This window comes from Diabrotica virgifera, chromosome 2, assembly GCF_917563875.1.
Source record: "Diabrotica virgifera virgifera chromosome 2, PGI_DIABVI_V3a".
Taxonomy (NCBI): domain Eukaryota; kingdom Metazoa; phylum Arthropoda; class Insecta; order Coleoptera; family Chrysomelidae; genus Diabrotica; species Diabrotica virgifera.
Window position 1 is genome coordinate 280,441,856 of NC_065444.1, and position 22,558 is coordinate 280,464,413.

Below are 22,558 nucleotides of genomic sequence, written 5' to 3' on the forward strand. Positions count from 1 at the left end.
AAATAATTCTAAATACTGCAAAATTATTTTTCAAAAACATGTAAATTAAAAAATGGGGGGGCTAACTTCGTCCCTAATAATTGTCCTAGGACAATTGTTTTTCTTTCTAAATGTGTATAAAAATTCAGTCTTACCAAATATGAGAAAATAATTTTTCTACGGGTACCTAACGGTTAAAAAGTTATAATTGTTTATAAGTAAGCAAAAAATCGACGTGTTTTTGAAAAATAATTTTACACTGTTTAAAATTACTTTTTGTCATTTTTTTTAATTAAGACAATAGTATAAATATTCTTCTTCCATAAACTGTCAGAAGTCTTTGGGCCGGTATTTCCAACCTCGCTTAAGCCAAAGCTTACTTTAAGCCTTTGCTTAAGCTTAGATGCCTGTATTTCCACTTAAATTTGAGGCTTAAGCCTAGGCTTAAACCAAATAATTTTAAGCTCGCGCGGGAGTTGGTTTAAGCCTTTGCTTAAAATTTGTTTTCTGTTTTTTGAGGTTATTTCTATAAATTATTAATTAGAGAGTTATTTTGAAAGCCAACTTTTGAGTAATAATGTTATTATTAGATTATTAAATAATAATCTATAAATCTATTAATTTATTAATCGTAATAACGATCATTAAAATTCTTACTACTTTTGGAAGGTGTAGGCACATGGAAATTATTTATTTATACAATGCTTGGTAGGTATATTTATTTTACAAAAATAAACTTACATTCGAATTTGACATTTTAAGGAATATATCCAACAAACAAAATTACAAAGACGGATCTATTGCTTATGCAAAATAACAATAAAAATATAACCAGAGAAAATATAGACAATAAACTAACAACACATGTATGTACCATGTACACAAAATTAAGTAATTGACATTGATACAGATGACAATATAAAATTAAACGTCAACCAACAGTAGTGGTTTTTACATCAGAACAGTTAGTTCTGGCATTTTGACGTATTCAGAGGTACCAAACCAATTAACTTTACAGTTGAGCATCAGTTTAGTTAAGGAAATGATGGAAATACGACACCCGGCTTAAGCTTCTCCTTAACTTTTGACACAGGCTTAGCTAAGCAAAAGCTTAAGTAGCTATTGAAATACCGGCCCTTACTGTAACCTCACAATTTTCTGACTTATAATGTTGCAAAAAAAATGAATTTGGGATAAACAAATTAAATAACTTTTAAACTATTTGACTAATTGCTTTGAAATTTAAAATATAATTTAAGCACCAGAAGTCTCAGCAATTCGTGTAATAAGAAGGTGCTAAGTTAATTTTTACGTAAGGTATGAATATTTATAAAAACTCAAAATTTATGATTTATTTTGCAGTTTTCAAAACAACCAATAAGGGTAGACATATTCAGCGAACGCCATATTGAAGTTTTTTATACGATTTATGGGTTTCTTAGACCCGTTTGCCATTATACTAATTTCAGTACTGATTTCAGTACTAAAAATATTGGTTAGTTGCGCGAGTCGATTTAGTATGAAAAATGTCAGTTTGTGTTTGCAACTATCCGAATTATAATCAGCATGTAGGCATGCGCTCTACTAATTTTATATTGATAATATTGATGTTGAAGTATTTTAAACCTTTCTAATCCTATTTTTGAGTAAACAAAATAAAGAGCTAAAGAGGCAAATAATGAATGCGAACAATAACAGGAAGCGAAAGCTGAAATTATGTGCAGCAGCTGTAATTACAATGATCCTAGCAATTAAGAAAAAAAAAACGATACACTTCTATTATGTATAAACAAAACCAAAGTAATATACAATATATCCTCACTTTTTAATATTGTGTCAATTTTAGTACAAGAAATTAGAACATGTTTTAATTTTTAGTACTAAATCGGCGCGCGCATCTAATTTGTAGATACAATATTTTTAGTACTAATTTCAGTACTAAATTTAGCATAGTGGCAAGCGGACCTCTCAAATTTGTTTAAAATGCTTAACTTTTTGGTAATAGACGAAAAATGCGAAAATTTACCGTTTTTTGATATTCATTTGTTTATAACTATGTATATCATCAAAATCGGCTGCAGAAAACATATAGGTTATTAATAGAGATGTCGATACTACTCATAAAATTTGGTTTCGGCCTGGAGGGGATGTGTCACGAGAAAAATCTTATTTCTTTGGACTATGTATACTTACCTTCTTCTGGCATATCCATAACTACCCCTTTCACAAAAATCACATTAAATATAAAAATAAGAAAATCGCAAATCGTACAAAAAAGTGTAGTAAAATCTCACAACTAAACGCGGCCAAAAAGTGTTAACGAAGTGACAGATGTCAAATTCGTTCGGTAAAGCTGTTTAGGGTGGGAGTGGTTCCCCGTAGAGTCGGCCTTACATAACAGTCGGCCCAAAAGGCTATGGATGAAGAAATATTGTGCAACCAATTGTAAAACCAAATGATGCCATGATGATTCTGCATCACTCAGCCAGCTGTTTTAGTCCGTTATCAATAATTATTAATGTAATTAGTAATTGTGATATTTATAATTAAGTGATTTTGAGTTAATTTAGTTAAACCACGTCATACTTCACTCTAAACCCACAGAATAATGTAACAATATTTAATTCACAATATAAGCTGCCAAAATGAACGGTTCAATAATTAACTTAGAAATTAATACACTTAACACTGACTGCTTCATTTTGTTGTAATATTTATACTATCTTTTGACTCTACCAAATATTTCTAGTTCGATACCAACACCAAAAAATAAAATTAATTCTAAAAACAAAAGGAACAAAACGGAACACGTAAGAACAACACAAACAATTAAAAAACAATAAAAACAAAAAAATTAACTTAAAAACGCAGACAGCATGCTTAAAACTGGGGCAAGTACCTCCACCAATCAACTGCAAAATAAAAAAAGAAACAGTTTTAGTGACACAAATCACATTTTAATAGTAAATTTCTGAACATAGTAACAAGTTATTTCCATCATATTCAATAATCATCTGAAAAATTGGTTTCAAAAACCATTAACCAAAATCGTAATGACCTTGTTCATAGCCGATTTATCACCGATAGAGCAGTCTCATCAATATACTACATACTATACAGTTCGGACTGTAATGCAAATATCTTAAAATTTATAAAACTATTTAAATAATTAACCCGACCTCCAAAATATTTTTAACAATTAAAAAATTTAAATATCAACACTTAAAACTACACTTATGTTAAACACTAACAAATCCAATAGTAGAGTGCCTCAAGATCTATACCCGAACAGCAATATCAGGGAATCAGCAAGTTTTGTATGTAAATGAACGTGTAATTAAAGTTTTGTAATAATACTGAGGATACTTTCTAGTTAAAATAAAAAAAAAATGATCAAAAGAGACTATGTACTAGCAAATAAAAGTTATATAAGTATAACCAGGCAAGTTTGAATAAACAAAAAATGGTAAATAAGTAAAATTGAAGACAGAAGTAATAAATTTTATTAAAAGCATTAGAAACGACCAAATATTCGATCAGTACTAGGGAAATTCATATTCACGGGAAGATGACAAAAAAAAAACAATATCCAAAGAGATAAGGAGATGCAGAAATCGCAAATACAGGGTATAAAGTAGAACTTCTACAACTCCTGTCTCATGTTGGTCTAAACCCAGCTCACGTTTCCTGTCTACGGGTGAAAAATCCAACGCTTGGTGAATTTTACTTCGCACTGATAGGAAGATCCGGCATCGAAGGACCAAAAAGGGAAGTCGTCATGAACGCTTGGCCGTCACAAGCCAGTTATCCCTGTGACAACTTTTCTGACACCTCTTGCTGAAAACTCTTCAATTTAAAAGGATTGATAGGCCATGCTTTCGCAGTACCCATGAATACTGAACATCAGCATCAAGCCAGCTTTTGCTCTTTTGCTCTATGTGAGGTTTCTGACCTCGCTGAGCTGGCCTTAGGACTTCTGCGTTATTTTTTAATATGTTAGTTATCAGCTATCCCAGTGGTGACTTTCTGGCATCTCTTGCTGAAAACTCTTCAATCCAAAAGGATCGATAGGCGGTGCTTTCGCAGTCCCTATGCATACTGAACATCAGGATCAATCCAGCTTTTGCTCTATGCGAGGTTTCTGACACCTGTGGTAATTTTTCTGACACTTCTTGCTGAAAACGTTTTAAGCCAAAAGATATCGATAAGCCGTGATTTCGAAGTCCCTATGCATGCAAAAATACTGAACATCAGGATCAAGCCAACTTTTGCCCTTTTGCTCTATGCCAGGTTTCTGTCTTCGCTGAGCTGGCCTTAGGACACCTGCATTATTCTTTGGCAGATGTTAGTCAGTTATCCCTGTGGTAACTTTTTTGACACCTCTTGCTGAAAACGCTTTAAGCCAAAATAGATCGATAGGCCGTGATTTCGAAGTCCATATGCATGCATAAATACTGAATGCCAGGATCATGCCAGCTTTTGCCTTTTTTTTTTTGCTCTACGCGAGGTTTCTGTCTTCGCTGAGCTGACCTTAGGACACATGCTCTATTATTTGACAGATGTACCGCCTAAGTTAAACTGTCCGCCTGGCAGTGTACTCGAATCGAATCAGGCTGGAAGTAAGTTGACGCTCAAAACGAAGCATACAAAAGCTAGCAGGGTATTCGAAAGGCATGCTTTATCGGAACCACAAAACCACTCCATGCCCTTAGCACAAAAGCATTCCTTGGTGTGATATGGAACAACACTTTAACCAAAGAAAACAACAAAAAGGATCTTTCAGAGCATATTGCTGAATAGTACCCGGAATATTATATGGAGCAGAAGTATGGCCAATGACAACAACAATCCGAAATAAAATAAAAACAGTTGAATTGGACTTTATGCGAGGATGTCTACAACTCACCAGAGAGGATAGAACAAGAACAAAGTAAATATGGAAAAGAATGGAAGTAGAATGCTAAATTAAAAAAAAAGTTCGAAAACAGGGCCCTGCAGAGGTACGGGCATGCACAAAGAATGCCAGAGCACAGGTGGCCGAAAAGAATATTAGACTGCGACCCGCCGGGAAGAAGACGGAGAGGAAGACCTGCTATGAGATGGAAAACATACATAGAAAATGCTATTGTGACATAATTATGTCACAGACTGTTTTCAGCTCCCGGCCTAAGATGTTTACCAAGTAACCTTTTTTATGATTTATGATGGTCTATTCCTTCTCGACTTTTGGAGTAAATTCTTTCTTGTTTCTTGTAAATACTATTCGAGATGTTATTTATTTCTAGAACATTGAATGTTGTATAAATAGTAGGTTTTTTGTGACATAATTATGTCACACTATGATAGATAGACACCGCAGAGAAGGTGACTGAAAGAAGAGAGTGCTGTGGAAGAGGAAAACTTCAAACTCATAATGGGAAAACCCGAAGAAGAAGAAGAAGAAGAAGAAGAACAATATTGTCAATCTTCTCATAACAATTTATCTGAAAATTGGCTTAATTATGATTATCAAAAGTGGAACTGCAAATAGTTTAACAAAAACCAAGACTGAACAATAAAAAAATGCAACTAATTTGCAGCATAAAATAAAACGTTTATTTTAATGCTTGTGGATGCGATAAAACACTATAGAGTAAAAAAGTAAGACGTACTAGTATTAATAGAACAAAATGAAACAAAAGAGATGAGATAAGGAATAAAGTTAATACTCAGCAGATTGTAATTTAACAGAAAATTTAAAGATTTTATATCAAAGTACCAGTAACAGTACCAGTACCAAATTAAATTAAAATTGCAGATCTTCGAACAAAAATTAACAGTTCTAAAACTTAATTCAGTAATGCTCAATAACATAATGTATAAATTAAAAATATACGGTTAAAACTGAAAAATGAAGAAGTCTTTTCACGATTCCTTCACTGATATCGCCATTCAAGAATTACAAATTTTACATATTATTCTAAGGACACTCCACTACAAATGTTTTATAAAATGCTGGGTTATTGCTAAAATACGATTACATATTTTTTTTTGGAAATTGAAATAATAAAATTCAACGTTTAGGGATATCTAAGTGTCCCGATTGTATTATTAATATGATTAGTAAGTCGAAAAGTATATCATTCATAAAATGGCTTGTGGGATTATTTCAAAAGTTTAAAAATTGTTGACGTTACATTTCTGAGAAATAGCATACACTTTTTGCAAATAGTAATAAAAGTTTTTCTTTCTCTTCACCGTTGTCTGCTATTTTATTATCAAGTTTAGTACTCAATAATTGTATCTAAATATAATGTTTACGAAAAATAGTTTCAACAAATAGCAATAGTAACAATATTATAGAAAAGGGGAGTGGTGACAATTTAGTTTTTTTCCAGATTCCTAGAGAACAGAATAAAGATGTAAATGAGAGACGAAAGTAGTCATATCGGTATTTATTTGAGATCTATATGCATAGTATGTACTAGTAACCAAACTTCTTAACACAAACACAAACGTTTTTCTTTAAAAAAGAAAAAAGCAAAATTTTATTATGTTGTTTTTTTATGTACCTACCCATTTCCGTAAAAACTCTACGCCACTGGCAAACCGGAAACAGATTTCACAATACTCTTCAATTCACTACGTCATCAACACGCCTAACTTCACGCACAACTTTGATACATCATTAATTCAATTTCTATAATATTCTAAATATTTATTTTTCTTTAATACTATATATATGCGAGTTGCTGTAAATATGATAGGGTTGTATCCAAATTTGTACATTGTACCTATGCATTTTGGATGTATCAAAGTTGCGCGTGAATTTAGGAGTGTTGCTGACAGTTGATATTTTGGGCCGCACTCACCCCTTTGTAGAGGGAACCCCCTTCCCGTGGTTTTATATTCTATCGTGCAACTATATTGCAACAAGTTATAAACAGTTTTTTTTCTTTGATTTTGTTGAAAAGCAAGCGGGGTACAAAAATAAACCTCAAATTGTTCAAGCGACGGGGATTCCTCGTATCCCGACGTCAGTGCTCTCGGGGATTCCCAATTTATTTCGTGCTATTTATCTTGCTATCTCATCTCAGTACACTACAATTTTATTTCTAGTGTGTTTAGTTACGTTTGTAGTGATTGTCGGGTACGTGCTTTATAAAAATAAGAGAATTTCTGAAGACTTAACCCCCCGCGTTATAAAAAAATAGAAAGAAATCAATTGCAGGTAAAAACCCGAGCTAAAACTGTTAAAATACATGCTACTCTTAATTACAACTTTTTATACTAATATTGATATAACATTATAAACCATTAAAACAGTGACGTGGTAATAAAATAGCAGTACATGGTGAAGCATTAAGAAAATATTGCGATTTATTATTCTAACTCTGAAATAAGCCACAATTTAACTTAAAAAAATGATTTTATTGACGTTTCGACTTCCATTTCGGACGTCTTCTGGTGTCTTTAACACTTAAACTGGAACATTGGAAATTAACAAAATTTGCTATTTTCAGACGAACCCAGAAATTTTGTAAAATGAGATGACCAAACCAATTCGTGTACGTGGGGGGCGAGGAAGACCAGAAAGAACGAAAACTACCAGATCTGTTCACAGATATGAAGTAGGAAATGTCATGTTCTGGGGAGGCAATATGATCCTATAGTACCTATACATATACCGCCTAAAAATATCAGCAGAGTGACTGAGAGAAGATATCACTATTCTGCAGTGACCTGCTTGCTCAACCGACCTTAACCCTATAGAGAATTGATGGGATATGCTTAAAAGCAAAATTAGAGCTCGCTGGGATAATCGACAAAATACTGCACGGCCAGTACAAACTTCTCTGCAGGAATGGAACAACCTACCACAACAAAATATTGCCAATTTGATTAGAAGCATGCTCTTACGTAAACTGAAGCTTGCATAAGGTTCAGGGGTGGTAACACTGACTACTAAAAAATATAAATAAATAAAGACAATTTAAAAATTATTCGCTTTACGTTGAAAATGTTCATGCTATTGACATTAAAATAAATATCTAGTTTAAATTTTTTATTTCCAGACTTTGTTTTTTGTCAATATTATTTGACTTCGTATGGTGGTTTTTTAAATTCGCTTGAATTAATAGGAAATATCGAATGATTCCAAATAAGTTTGGTTAGGTGTATGTGTTATCTACCATCGCACTTTTCCGTTCCTTCATATTTATTTATTTGGATTGCTTGGCATATTGTATAGGAAATTTGGCTGACAATCTGGTGGAAAATCCAGAAATGGTACCTAATACATACATATATGTATATGTTAGGTACCATTTCCGGATTTTCCACTAGCAAGAACTCCAAACAAATAGATATGAAGAAACTGAAAAGTGCGATATGGTATAAATTCACATATCTATATAAATTCGATAGGTATATTTTGTATTTTGATAACGACATCCGAAGTGGAAGCCGAAACGTCAATAAAATCATTTTTCAAGTTAAGTTGTGGCTTATTTCCCAGTTAGAGTAGTAAATTACATAAATGCCACAAAGAAATAGCTTCAGAACAATATTAAGAAAACATTGCGACATTTGAAGCATTTTGAACGTTGGAGTTTTGTAACTACAAAATCCGATTTTATAAGTGAAACGATACGAAATTAAAATGATTCGAATGTCAACAAACCTAGTTTAAGAACATTCTCTTTATCTATTAGTTTTTGTAAGAAATGTAGAAAATATACAAGATAAATCTTCAAACTAATTCTAACGACCGTGTTTGTGTTTTAGAAAATTATTATACAGTAAGTTCAATAAAAGTTTTTAAGTTCTACACTTTTAGACAGGAGTATTTTGATAAACAATTTCTAACAGTTATTATTTTTATATTTAGTTCGGTGGTGATGCCATGGTTATGGTTTCTCCGTTGAAGGAGAGACCATAATGTCGGACTAAAGCTAACAGCTAACCACTTAAAAAATGAACACGGAGAGCTATACCTATATGTACACAGCTGTGGTTGAGAGGGTTGAGACAGCTTGGCCCAAGTGAGCGAGTAGGAGAGAGAGGGAGAAAGTGACAGAAGAAGCAACTGGAAGGAATGCGCGCATATCCACGAGATAATATCTACGGTTGAAAGGTAAAAGGTTGTAACCCAAAAATCAATTTTTTTTTCAGGAAGTAGAAAAAACATCCCTTTTAAGTAATCTGATAAGGAATTAACCTAATAATTTTTTGCATTAATCTAGAGATGAATTATTGATCTATAGAGTAATGCAAAAATTTATAAATTTAATTCCTCATCAGATTACTTAAATGGAACGTTTTTTCTACTTCCTGAAAACAGTTGATTTGTGGGTTACAACCTTTTACCTTCCAACCGTCGAATAAATATGAAATACTGTAGGGTAAGTCGGGTAAAATGGTGCCCCTAACATATTTCTCATAATTTTTATAAATCCGCCGTTTAGCTTTCTTTATTGTATTCAGTACTACTAGCTCCATCTATGTACGAAGATGTGCTAATTTAGACCTGACAATGTCATATCGCCCCCCCCCACTGGATCAACCACTGGCGTACGGTGGTTTGAATGTCTCTGCTTGTAACTGTTGAACGTTTATTATAATGAGCTAAACGGGAAACTCTTCATAATACTCATATCCTAACTGGAAATACCGGTATCAGGATGCACTTGTTTGAGTACTTTATAAAAATGTAAAATAGCTTTCCTTCCTCTTTTGCTTCTTTTTTTTTATCGGCTTTTGAAATGTTCTTCTGGGTTTTTCCTGCTTTTTTAGCAGCTTTACCACTCGTCTTAGGAGGCATTGCAAACACAAACTGACGTTTACTTTGTGAATGTCAAACAGAAATTTCATAGAAATGTTCTGCTATACGCTTCCTATTGTTTGATTAAACTTTACTTAATTATTTTGCTATATCCTTCGTTTACATAATTTTCTTCTTCTATATACACTTTAATGAGTTTTACCAAAGGACTACAGGGTCCATGACCAGGTGAATGACAAAAATTGTTAGTTTTATGTGGGTTTTAGGTAGGTATACGGTATGATTATTATCTAGGGTGTGTCAGTTGTTGTGATAATTTAAGTAGAGTAAATTCAGTCTTCGTATTTCTGGCCTAACACCATCAGAAATGAAGGTCTGCTACATCTGGCCACTCGAAAGAAGGTAGAAGATAAAATAAAGTCAAGAAAGTTGGGTTGGATCGGTCACACTTCGAAAAAATAGTTCCAGTCTGCCCTAGAGTGGAATCCCCAAGAAAAAAAAGAGGTTACCCAGCACACATTTGGAGAAGATCAATCATGGAAGAGATAAAACATCAACCAAAGTCTTCGAATGAGGTGAAGACCTTAACGCAAAATAGAACTCTATGGCGCGTTTTCACTGAAGCTCTATGCTGCACCTAGGGGTTCAAGAACCTTATATATGAATTCAGTCTTAAGTTTGGGAATAAGTTTTGTTTATATAGTAATAGTTGGTCAACGTAACGAGTAAATTTGTTTAATTCTAACTGAGACAGTCAAGGCCGCGTCTCACCATCAAATAATTTGATCAAACAGTTTGAGCAAACTCCGGAAGTACGTCAAAGTGACGTCACAATTGCAGTTTTTTTGAAATTCTAAAAATCTGTGCTCTCACTATCAGTCTAGTTTGATCAAATTTTTTGTATTGAGTTGTTTAACTTGTTTGTACTTTATTTAAAATTAAAATTTTTCATTATTATCCACAATGAACACTCAGGATGTGACGTCACTAACTGTCACTTTCAGTTTGCTCAAACCAGTTTGATCAAATTATTTGATGGTGGGACGCGGCCTTCACCAGATATCACCACCATTTCTGTCAGGGTTGCAATGTCAGTCGTAACTACGATAAATCCAAAATGTATAGACACCAAGTTGGATACGACCCTATTCATAACACACCAACTTGCATACATATTAAGAAAAATACATATATGGGAGAATATAATTTAATTAATTCAATTTCTAAATTATATTCTTCCATATATATCTATTTTTCTTAATATGTATGCGAGTTGGGGTGTTATGAATAGGATCGTATCCAACATGGTGTCTATGCATTTTGACGTTGCGATCATGACAGAAATTGTGGGGACATCTGGTGACTGTCTCAATTAGAATAAAACAAATTTACTCGTTGCGTTGACCAACTATTACTATATTATAAATAATGGTATAGATGACCGGTTCGCATAGTTTTTTAATCTTTAAATGATTTAATGTTTAAAATTTTTTATCTGTTTTAAGTATATTCCTTTTGGTTTATAATTGAATTCTTTTAAACATGATGAAACATTTTTTTAGTTGCCTGTGCATATTTTGTTTAATTTAATTTTTCATACATTTGCTTTGTTTGTTTCATTTGTTAACTCTAATATAGTTGAAGTACAAAATTGAGACTTTTTGGCCAAATATGGACAATAAAACGACTTCAGAGTTTTACGTTTCCATTGTTTTGTGTTAATTTCATTGCAATAGATAGATATAAATATGTGTTGTTGTTTTCGTATCATATTACCTGATATTTTGGATTTACTGAAATCAAGTTGGCAAACCATTGATATAAAGTAGACTAATCAACAATAAACATACAATTAAAGCAACATTTAAAATGAAGCCTACAGAAAGCAGTCTTTTCGCTAATATAAGTATTTTGTGCGGCCAGTTTACTGGCGATTAATTACGTTTTTATTTTCACTCTACAAATTACTACCTATCTAATTAAGTCAACCTCGAGTGAACAATAAAGACAGACCAACAAAACTATGTTTAAATACTAATCTGCAAAGTATAGGTGTACGGTGTACCGTATTATTATACTTATATCTTATTGAACTCACTGCAGTAATTAAAAGACATTGTAAGTATTTTGAGTTGAATTATAGTTTAAATGAGTAACATTAGTAAATGAGGTAGAATATAGCTTTTGAGGACATTTTTCATTATAGTATGTATTTTTCTATACATAAGTCCTCGAATATTAAGAAAATCAAAATTTCATTAAAAAATATTTTAAGAATTGAAACTGATTTAAGAACAAGTAAAAGTAGACACATTGTAAAGCATTTTGACTCAGACTTAGTTATTTAGATGATGCTAAGTGTCTCTTTAAGAAGCTACAGTAGCGATTAACAGGTAGCAACAAACGCGGTCCAAGATTGCCGCTGTATGTAATTTTGAATATTTTGTCGAGATATTTGGCACACATATTCGTAATATAATAAAGAATGGCGGTACAGAGCTCAATTTCAGAAATATGTTAGTATGTAGAAATTACTCTATAACTAAATAAAATTTTGCAAAAAGGAGCCTGTACCGCCATTAAGAAGAACAAAAAATTAACTTTCTTCAAATCAACTTTTTTATCCCATGCCTAGATTTTGTATCATATTGGACCTAGTAAAATTTTTTATCTCTAACAAGAAATTTGACAAACCTGCGTCAGATTTTTGTTCTGTTATCGGCATAGGGATTACGAACACTCTACGGCGCTACGGTAAAACATGGCGAATACGATTCGTATCGAGTGTTCGTAATCCCTATGCAGATAACGGAACAGAAATCTGACGCAGGTTTGTCAAAATGACTGTGACACTTTCTCTATGTTGACTAATCAGTTATTTAGTTATAATATGTTCGACTTCTTGTTAAAGATAAAAAATTTTAGTAGGTCCAATATGAAACAAAATCAAGGCATGGGATAAAAAAGTTTATTTGAAGAAAGTTTATTTTTTTATTCTTATTAATGACGGTACAGGCACCTTTTTGCAATATTTTATTTAGTTACAGAGTAATTTATTTTCACATACTAACATATTTCTCAAATTGGGTTCTGTACCACCATTCTTTATTATATTACGAATATGTGTGCCAAATATGTCGACAAAATATTTAAAATTACAGCCGCAATCTTGGACTGCGTTTGTTGCTACCTGTTGATCGCTACTGTTGCCTCTTAAAAACAGCAAATATCGCTTTATTTGGTATGGACTAAGCAATTGTTTTAAATCAGTATTTATGTATTATAAGTATTTACATAGTACGAATTATTTTCCTGTCCAATGAAACGTTAACCGTAGTATTAAAAATGTATAGGCAGCAAACTAAGATGGAAAGACTATATAAATATTGTTCACCGGGGTAATAATAACTAGAGCAGTCAACATACTTCAATACTTAATGAATCGCGACTTGCAACATTAACAGCCAAGGAAAGCGTGCGAAATACATGAATAACCATCGAAAACTAGTTGGAAACCAGTTTCAAACTAGTTACGAGTGCAATCGGTTTCAGACCGCAGTTTTAAACTAGTTGCGCCGTGCTCGCTGGACCTAAGAAGGCAAGTTTATGTTTTCTTGCGTTTCTCAATATCTGTTCACGTGTAGTGGTGCAGTAGTGGTGATTTGCCTTGGATGTGAATAGATAATATTGTAATTATAGTAATCTTTTGAAGGAGTAAACAATTTTTGATGATTTTCAAGTAAATAATATACTTAATGTGTTTGCAAATTAACAGAAAATTACACATCGAAATTTTTCACATTTATTTTTGTTGAATTGGAGTTTATGAGAAGATGAATCAAATCACCAGAGAGAAGAGAATAAGAACAGAGGAAATATGGAACAGGTAAAACACTAAATTACAAAGAAGTTGTAAAACAGAGTTCTGTAGTGGTACGGGCATGTATACAGAATGTCAGAACATAGGTGGGCGAAAAGAACATTCGACTAGGACCCGCCGGGAAGAAGTCGGGAGGGGAAGACCTGCTCTGAGATGAAAAACTTACATAGGAAATTGCTATGATAGATAGAGACCTCAGAGTAGATGACTGGGAAAAAAGATAGTGCTGCAGAGGACGAAAAGAACAGAGGAAGAAGAAAAACTAAATTATTTAACATTTTTTTATCCTCAAGTCTATTTAAAATGGTTGAATCTTGATACTATAAAGCATTATTCTAAAAAACTCTTATAGTAGAGTTCTATTAATATAAATAAAATTGTACAAATCAGAAAAATACACTTAAATTTGATTTAAATGGGGAATAATATTTTAAAGTTTTAAAATAATTAATTTATTAAGGTGATGGCAAAAAATGCCTCTATTTTATTTTTTTAATGATTAAAGTTTTAAAATACGGTGTTTAATGTTCCATTGGACGGAAAGTTTTAAAATGGTTTCAAATATGAAGCTTGTGACATCGTCCGGAATCCGTTACGGTGAAGATAGGTACACGTACTGACCACAGAACAAAAAATTTTGCGTTTAGCAGTGTTGCCATGTCTTTATAATGTATTATGTTTTATGCTTCAATAATACAGGGAGAAAGCTTTGAAAAAAGACATTTTTATTATATTATTTTATGGATTCTGCTATTTTTTAATTTATATAAAACACGAACGAATATATTTTTGTGTGTTTTGATATTAATTGCAGTTAATTATTAGAACATGCAGAATTTGGTAGATTAGCGGATATATTTGGCAACATAGTCAGAAACCTTAAAGTTGCAGTTGCCAGATTGCCACAGTTGTTCAGCAGATATCAATTTTATGATTATTATTTTTGTATAATTCGTGGTTTTAATAGTTACCTGTGTTGTTAGTGAGGGTGAATGATTTATTCTCCAATATTTACATCTACTTCTACATGGCAATAATCCGCAACAAGGACATGGCAACACTGCCAAATACCAAATATTTCATCATGTCATTCCATCATTTGTAGCTATCTTCACCGGATCGTAGGTATTCTGGACAATGTATTCTTTAACTTTAAATTAGAATTAGTTTAGAAGACGACCGAAGTCTCAATACAAGTCAAAAATGGTGCAACACCTATCGAAACAATCTCGAACCTTTTTGTTGCTACCAAAACAACGTAAGTAAACGCCCCTAAAAATTACCTACCTTAATCTAAATAATATATACCAACGAATTGAGATAACTATTTTTAGTAACAATAACAAGAAATATAATATACGCCCTGCGTAAATATTATACGAACCAGAAACAATATTTTTTAAGCTCTTTGCAAGGAAGAGAAAAGATTAGGACTACTTGGCGAGGTCGGGGTCGACGGAGTGATGCTGCCTGATGATGAGGTGCCGAGTCCGACTACTTGGTTGTTTTTCGAATTTCTCATCAGAGGCTTGTGGTGGCGAAGCTCGCCGTTGTGCTGCCATTGCCAGCACGTGCGGCAGAAATACCGGAAGCAATTCATGTCTCTGCAGAAGTACGGTCCCTGCTGGACTTGGCAGATGGAACAGAGAGAGTCTTCCAGGTAAGGATCCACTTGAACCTGCAACGTTAAAAAGTTATACATTTAGACACAATCATCATCATCTCTATGTGGGGTCAGCTTCCCTAATTGCATTTCTCCACACAATTCTATCTTGGGTCATATCAGTATTATTCCCCTTTACCAACATGTCCTGCCTAATCGTCTCCCCAGGTCTTCTTTGGTCTTCCTCTCCTACTTCTTCCAGGAATCTGCACTTTAACAATTCTTCGTATTGGGTGATTAACGTCTCTACGTTGAACATGATCAAACCATCTCAACCTATGCTCTCTCAATTTGGCATCAATTGGTGCCACTCCTAGACTTCCCCTAATATACTCATTTCTAATTTTATCCTTTTTTGTCACTCCACTCATCCATCTAAGTATCTCATTTCGGCCACATGCAATCGTTGTTCCTCTTTGTTTTTCACTGCCCAATATTCAGTTCCGTACATCATAGCCGATCTTATGGCTGTTTTATAGACTTTTCCCTTCAGATTCATTGGAATTTTTCTGTCACACAACACACCACTCGCTTTCTTCCACTTCATCCATCCAGCCCTGATTCTACTGCATGCATGTCCATCTATATCTCCATTACTCTGTAATATCGATCCCAGGTACTTAAACCTATTGCTTCTCACAATAATTTCACCATCCAAAGATACCAGTTTATTTGTAGTAACTCCATGTTTAAACGAACATTCCAAATACTCTGATTTTGTCCTATTAAGTTTTAAACCTTTTTCCTCCAGAGCTTGTCTCCACTGGTCCAGTTTTTGTTCGAAGTCTCTTTCACTATTTTCCATTAACACTACATCATCAGCATACAATAAGCACCATGGAAGGTTACCCTTTAGTTTCGCTGTTATCTGGTACAAAACTAACGAGAATAAATTTAACTTCCATAATTCTATTAAATAGACTTGCTAGCCAACTTGTTCCTCTCTCTCCCAATACTTTCCATACTTCAATACTCTCCATACTTCCCCAGGAATATCATCTGGTCCGACTGCTTTTCCTTTCTTTATTTTTTTGGCACAATATTGTATAGTTATTACAAAATATTTAACAATAAACTTGTTTTAAAATGTACTATTTGTATTTTTTATTATTAAAATTAAAGTATAACCCTAGTCAGAATAACTCATAAAAGGGAAGAATCTCAATGGTTGGCTGTATCATCATCATTAGATGTTTTGAGTCCAACGTTGAACATAGTCCACCCTGAATCCAGTTATGCTGGAGACGCTTGATGTTGTCCAACCACCTTGTTGGAGGACGGTCTCCATTACGATAAACATCGTGTCCAGGTCTCCATTCTAAAATTTACTTGGTCCATCTTCCATCTTTGAATCTGGCAACATGTCCCACCCAGTTCCATTTCAGCGTTGTAATTCTTTTAACTGCGTGTGTAACACCAGTTTTTCAACTATTTTATTTGAGACCTCTGTCTCCAAGAGATATATTTAACATTGATCCCTCCATTGCTCTCTGTACCACTTGTATTTTATTGATTACTTTTCTAGTAAGGGTCAATGTTTCTGCTTCATACATTAGAACTGGGAGTACACACTGATCAAATACCTTCCTTTTCAAGCACATGGGAATATCTTATAAAGATTTCCCTCAGTTTTAAATAAGCTGCCCCTGTTAGTCCTATTCTCCTGTTTATTTCTGCTGTTTGATTATCTCTTCCTAATTTAACCTCGTGGTCCAGATATACTTGTTTAATTTGGGTTCCATTAGTTGAGATGTTTTTGGCCAGTACAAAGTTAGTCATGTACCTATTGTGTTTTGAAAAGTAAATTTTATGGCTAACTAGTGTAGAAGGGTTCTGAAGGTCTTGAAGAGGTTGCTGGAAGATCTACTTGATCTGCAATAAGGTGTATGTTATCTGCAAACCTCAAGTTGTTCAGAAACTACCCGGTTATGTTGACTCCAATATTTTTCCAATTCTTGTTTCTCATAGCACTCTGTAACAAAGCGGTGAATAGTTAAGGAAAGATGGTGTCTCCTTGCCTAATACTCTCCAGGGAATGTATTTGTGTCGCCATGGTACATTCTCACTGCAGCTGTTGCGCTATTATATATTTTGCAAAGAAGATGTTGTGTACCTTTAATCAATACTGCACTCTGTAAGAGATCGTAACATAGAGCTACGCTGGACTGACTCAAACGCTCAAAATCTCAAATTTACTCTCAAAGTTATAAGATTGACAAGGTCTTCAAGACAAATGATTCGACCCCCCACTATGAGTTATGATTTATACCAAATTTAAATACAGTGGACTCTCTCTATAACGAACACGGTTATTACGAAGTTTCGCTTATAACGAGGTACACTAGATGTCCAATGAAATTCCTATTGAACTATAACACCTCTAAAACGAGACATATTTGGTTACCACAAGGAAAAATGAAATCGAAGAATATGTTTCCTTACCTGTTTTTAGCGCAGTAGTGGCTATAAATAAATACCCCAACAGCCTATATATAGAAATGCTCAACATCTGTGTTATTATCGAGGCCAGTGCTGTAATAAACTCCACCGCCTGTATCTTTCGACCGATATTGAATATTGCAGGAAATTTACAATTTACGATGGCGAAGTCTCATTGTTCAGGTCGGCCATCGACCCCTAATAAACTACGTAAGAGGCATCAAAACATTTCAATATTATTGTTGTCTGATATAACAAGATCCGCTTATAACGAGGTAATTAGCCCGCCATTCCCCTTTACGTTATAGAGGGAGTCTATGTAGTTATATTCTTGTTCTAAGATAAATTAAAGTAAATAAATAATATATTATTACCTTTTTAGTAAATTTGGCCGTTTTGATTTCTATAAAAGCTGCAGCAACAGCTTTGGTGTATGATATTTGGTTATTGAAGGTCACACGCCCAGATCCAATGGGGTATTTGTACTTATCAGTATCAATTCCTGCAATTTATGATGTTATGTTAGGTATTAAATACTTAAGCTATAGTGTTCATAAAATATTCGACTGATTTTTCAATATTTTCTCCACACTTTATTGTTTATAAATGTATGTACCTGCATACACTACTCCATCGAATAAATCGTTCATAATCTTAGCCAAACCTTCGGCATTGAGCATTCCGTGTAACGCTCCCACAAATACAGTCTTACTTGGATCTAACTTCTGAGACGTGGATTTAGTGTGATTAGAATCATTGATGATCCACGGAATCACTTGAACCTAAAAAAGTTATTACATTATCAAAAAAATTTGCCATATTTTGACCATTTACGTTTTAAAGCTTCAATTAAATATGTTCACACATACCTATTAAGTCCTAAGTTAAACCTTTAACTACTTTATGGAGTAGAATGGTGGACGTTAACAGCAGTAACTATAAAAGAGTTACAGTCCGTCTAATTTAGTTACCGTTGCACGTCGTTATTTACGTTAGAGATCTAAGTTGACATTGTTGCCCAATTACAAAAAATTCTTGAATTAATTTTAAATCAAATACATCACATAATTTTTGCGGAAGTGGATTATACAGCAAAACAAATTAATATTCAATGTAAATAAATAAAAACTTATAAATAAATAAACCGGAGGGACCGCAGACGTTCGGAAACAATTAGCGTCTCTTTGCAAAGACAATGTCGTCGACTTTGCAAAGTAACAAGACACTTACTCAACACACACACACTACACATTACTCCCCTGACTTAGTGATAAGTTATACAATTACGTGGCTAAAGGTTCTAGTTCTAAACCAAACCCAGAATCAGAGAAAAAAAAAATAAAAACTTTAGAAATAGAAAACAAGAATTAAGTTATAATCTTACGTTACAGTACATAATAAAAACAGTAAATATAAAGAAACAAATACTTATAGTAAATAATAAAAACAAATATGAAGTGTCATCACCGCCACTGTGAAATAAATGTTACAAATTTAAGCCAAAATATCACCTTCGTTCGATTACAGTTACAGTGTGTTCCGAACAAATGTGCTGCATAAAAACGATTTATAATCCATTTATACAAATTAAATGAAAAATATTATTGTGTATTTCTTGAAGTTAACATTAATAGAAATGTCTAAATATTATTTTTACGCGTACATAATAAAATATGTCTAGTGACTGCAATGCCAGTGTACTCGGCAAAATGATTCTAAAAAAACACACCTACCGCCTAAATGTTTCGTATTGGTATCATGTGACGTCACGGGCTATGACGCGGATGACGTGCAACGGTAAGTAAATTAGACGGAGTATAGATGCTTTTGAAATGTGGCTGTACCGAGTCATACTGGGAATACCGGGGAATACTGAGATACCGAGAATACACAGACAGAGACAGTGACTAATACAGAGGTATTTAGACGAATGGGTAAAGAGATGTGAGTTCTTAATAGCTGTAGGCTGGAAGGAAGAAAGCATCAAATCTAGGCCATGTATTCAGTTATGATAAGTACAGTGTGGAAGGCAAGATTGAAGCTAGAAGGGGTTTGGGCAGAAAGAAAAATCACCGAATATAATATACTTTGAGCAAGATGGAGCAATATGGATCAGTCACATAAGATATGCAGACGACATGTTATTAGCTTACAGTTCTAAAGCCCTCCAGAAGTTTGTGATTAGAATCATAAGTCAGAGATATGGACTTTCACTACATACTAGGTAAACAAAATGTATGATGATCTCTGAGAAGGAACAGTAATTTGGACGAATCAGTGTGAACGGTCAACAAATAGATAGAATAAAAACACACACCTACCTTGGTACAAACGTCAATGAAAATTGGGACCATTCTCTAAAAATTAGATGTAGGAAAGAAAAAACAAGATCTGCATTTCAAAAAATGGCTAAGCTATTAAAATGTCATGATTTATCAATATCCATAAAAATCAGGTTACTACTTTCCTATAATGTTGTACGGAGTTGAGTCGTGGACTCTCACAGGTGCCACTTGCAAGAAAATTGAGGCTTTCGAAATGTGGTTTTATCGTCGAATTCTGAAGATATCTTATACCGGTCACGTTACTAATCAGGTTGTTTTGTTGAGAATGCAAAAAGAAAAAGAGCTGTTGACCATAATAAAAACAGCCAAAATCGAATACCACGGTCACATCATGAGGAATAGCGAGATATATGGACTGTTGTAACTAATCTTGCAGGGAAAAGTAGAAAGAAAAGGAGGACCAGAAAGGCGAAGGATTTCCTGGTTGAAAAATCTACGTACGTGGTTCAATACAACAACCACAAATCTTTTTAGAGCGGCAGTGTGCAAAGTACAGATTGCCATGATGGTCACCAACATCCGAAACGGATATACACTACAAGAAGAACAAGATGGATGGAGTACAACCCTATTACCAAATCAATGCTGAGCTGTGCCACAACCGAATATTTCCAAATCCGTGGATATCGAGGCGAGGATCGATGGAATGGCCATAACGATCTCCTGATCTGACACCATTATACTTTTTAAGGGAATCTGTCAAAAATATTGTACACAAAATTAAAACCTTCGACTTAAGAAGACGAAAGCTGATTTAAGAAGACGAATAACGCTTGCGATTGGATCGGTCATGTCTAAGATGTTAAGTAACGTTAAAAGAAATTTCTATTGAAGATTAGGATGTTGCTAAGACGTTCGTCGGAAACGGTAGGTAGATGGAAAGAATACATTGAACACCTATTTTATGACCAAAAAGTAGAACAATTAGAAGTTGACGGAGAAACCACGGGACCAGAAATAATGAAAGAGGAAGTTATTTATGCCATAAAATACACAAAAGGTAGAAAAGCTCCAGGACCCGATGAAATACCAATTGAACTATTGAAGACAATTGATGAAGATAATATTGATGTCTTGGTAGACCTTTTTAACTCCATATACAAGACGGGACACATACCCAAAGAATGGCTTCTCTCAACTTTTGTAACGATTCCAAAAATCACAAATGCTAAAGATTGCAATGACTATCGGACAATTGCATTAATGAGCCACACATTGAAAACCTTCCTTAAAATCATACATACCAGAATCCACGTGAAATTAGAACAAGAAATAAGTGATTCACAGATGGGTTTTGGAAAGGGTCTAGGAACTAGAGAAGCATTATTCGGAGTCAATGTTCTGACACAACGATGTCTGGATATGAATCAGGACATATTAGTCCTGTCGCCAGGGGGGGTACAACGGCCTCGTTAATTCAGATGGACTTACTCAAGTTTTTTTTATGTATTTTGACCCGTAGAACACGAATTTTTTGGGTAACAGTTGATCCGGATGTCGATAAGATTGTTATAGACCAAGAACTTGAGGAATCAAATAACAGCGATTTTTGGCAAAACAAAACAATATTTTGTATTTTTTGGGCCATTTTAAGTAAAAAATATTTCTACAAGTTTTTTCGTAGGATGCACAGTTTTCGAGATAAACGCGGTTGAACTTTAAAAAAATCGAAAAATTGCAATTTTTGAACCCGAATAACTTTTGATTAAAAAATAAAATAGCAAGTCTGCTTACCGCATTTGAAAGTTTAAGTCAAATTATATCGGTTTTGATTATTTGCATTGGTAAAAATTTATTTTTTTATTGTTTAACAAAGCTATAAACACGTAGGGTTTCCCGTGCTTTTACATGCGTTTTAACGCATGTAACGTAGAAATAGTCTTGATTGCACTAGTACCTATTCTACCTACTCGTTCGATTTTAAATGAGAAATCATAGAAACATCACTCACGCACTAGTTGTTTGTAGCTTTGTTTAGCAATAACACAATAAATTTTTAGCAATGCAAATAATCAAAACCGACATAATTTGACTTGAACTTTCAAAGGCGCTAAGCAGAATTGCTATTTTATTTTTTAATCAAAAGTTATTCGGGTTTAAAAATTGCAGTTTTTCGATTTTTTGAAAGTTCAACCGCGTTTATCTCGAAAACTGTGCATCCTACTAAAAAACTTGTAGAAATATTTTTTGCTTAAAATGACCCAAAAAATACAAAATATTGTTTTGTTTTGCCAAAAATCGCTGTTATTTGATTCCTCAAGTTCTTGGTCTATAACAATCTTATCGACATCCGGATCAACTGTTACCCAAAAAATTCGTGTTCTACGGGTCAAAATACATAAAAAAAATTTGGGTAAGTCCATCTGAATTAACGAGGCCGTTGTACCCCCCCTGGCGACAGGACTATATATTAATATGCTTGCTTCATAATTTAAAAAAAGCTTTTGACAGAGTTCAACATGAAAAGCTTTTAAGTATTCTTAAGACCA

At 33.7% G+C, this 22,558-nt stretch overlaps 1 protein-coding gene across 1 annotated transcript in view; it reads right to left on the reverse strand.

Moving 5' to 3' along the window:
* Positions 1-2,914: 2,914 nt before the first annotated feature.
* The window catches only part of LOC126879889 (cytoplasmic polyadenylation element-binding protein 1), a 69,032-nt gene continuing 49,388 nt past the window's right edge, over positions 2,915-22,558 (reverse strand). The window contains exons 9-11 of the mRNA XM_050643231.1: positions 18,341-18,506; positions 18,099-18,226; positions 2,915-15,300 (exon numbers count right to left, since the gene is read on the reverse strand). Of these exons, the coding sequence (XP_050499188.1) occupies positions 15,022-15,300; positions 18,099-18,226; positions 18,341-18,506 (573 nt within the window). The 3' untranslated portion in view covers positions 2,915-15,021. The remainder of the gene's footprint in view (positions 15,301-18,098; positions 18,227-18,340; positions 18,507-22,558) is intronic.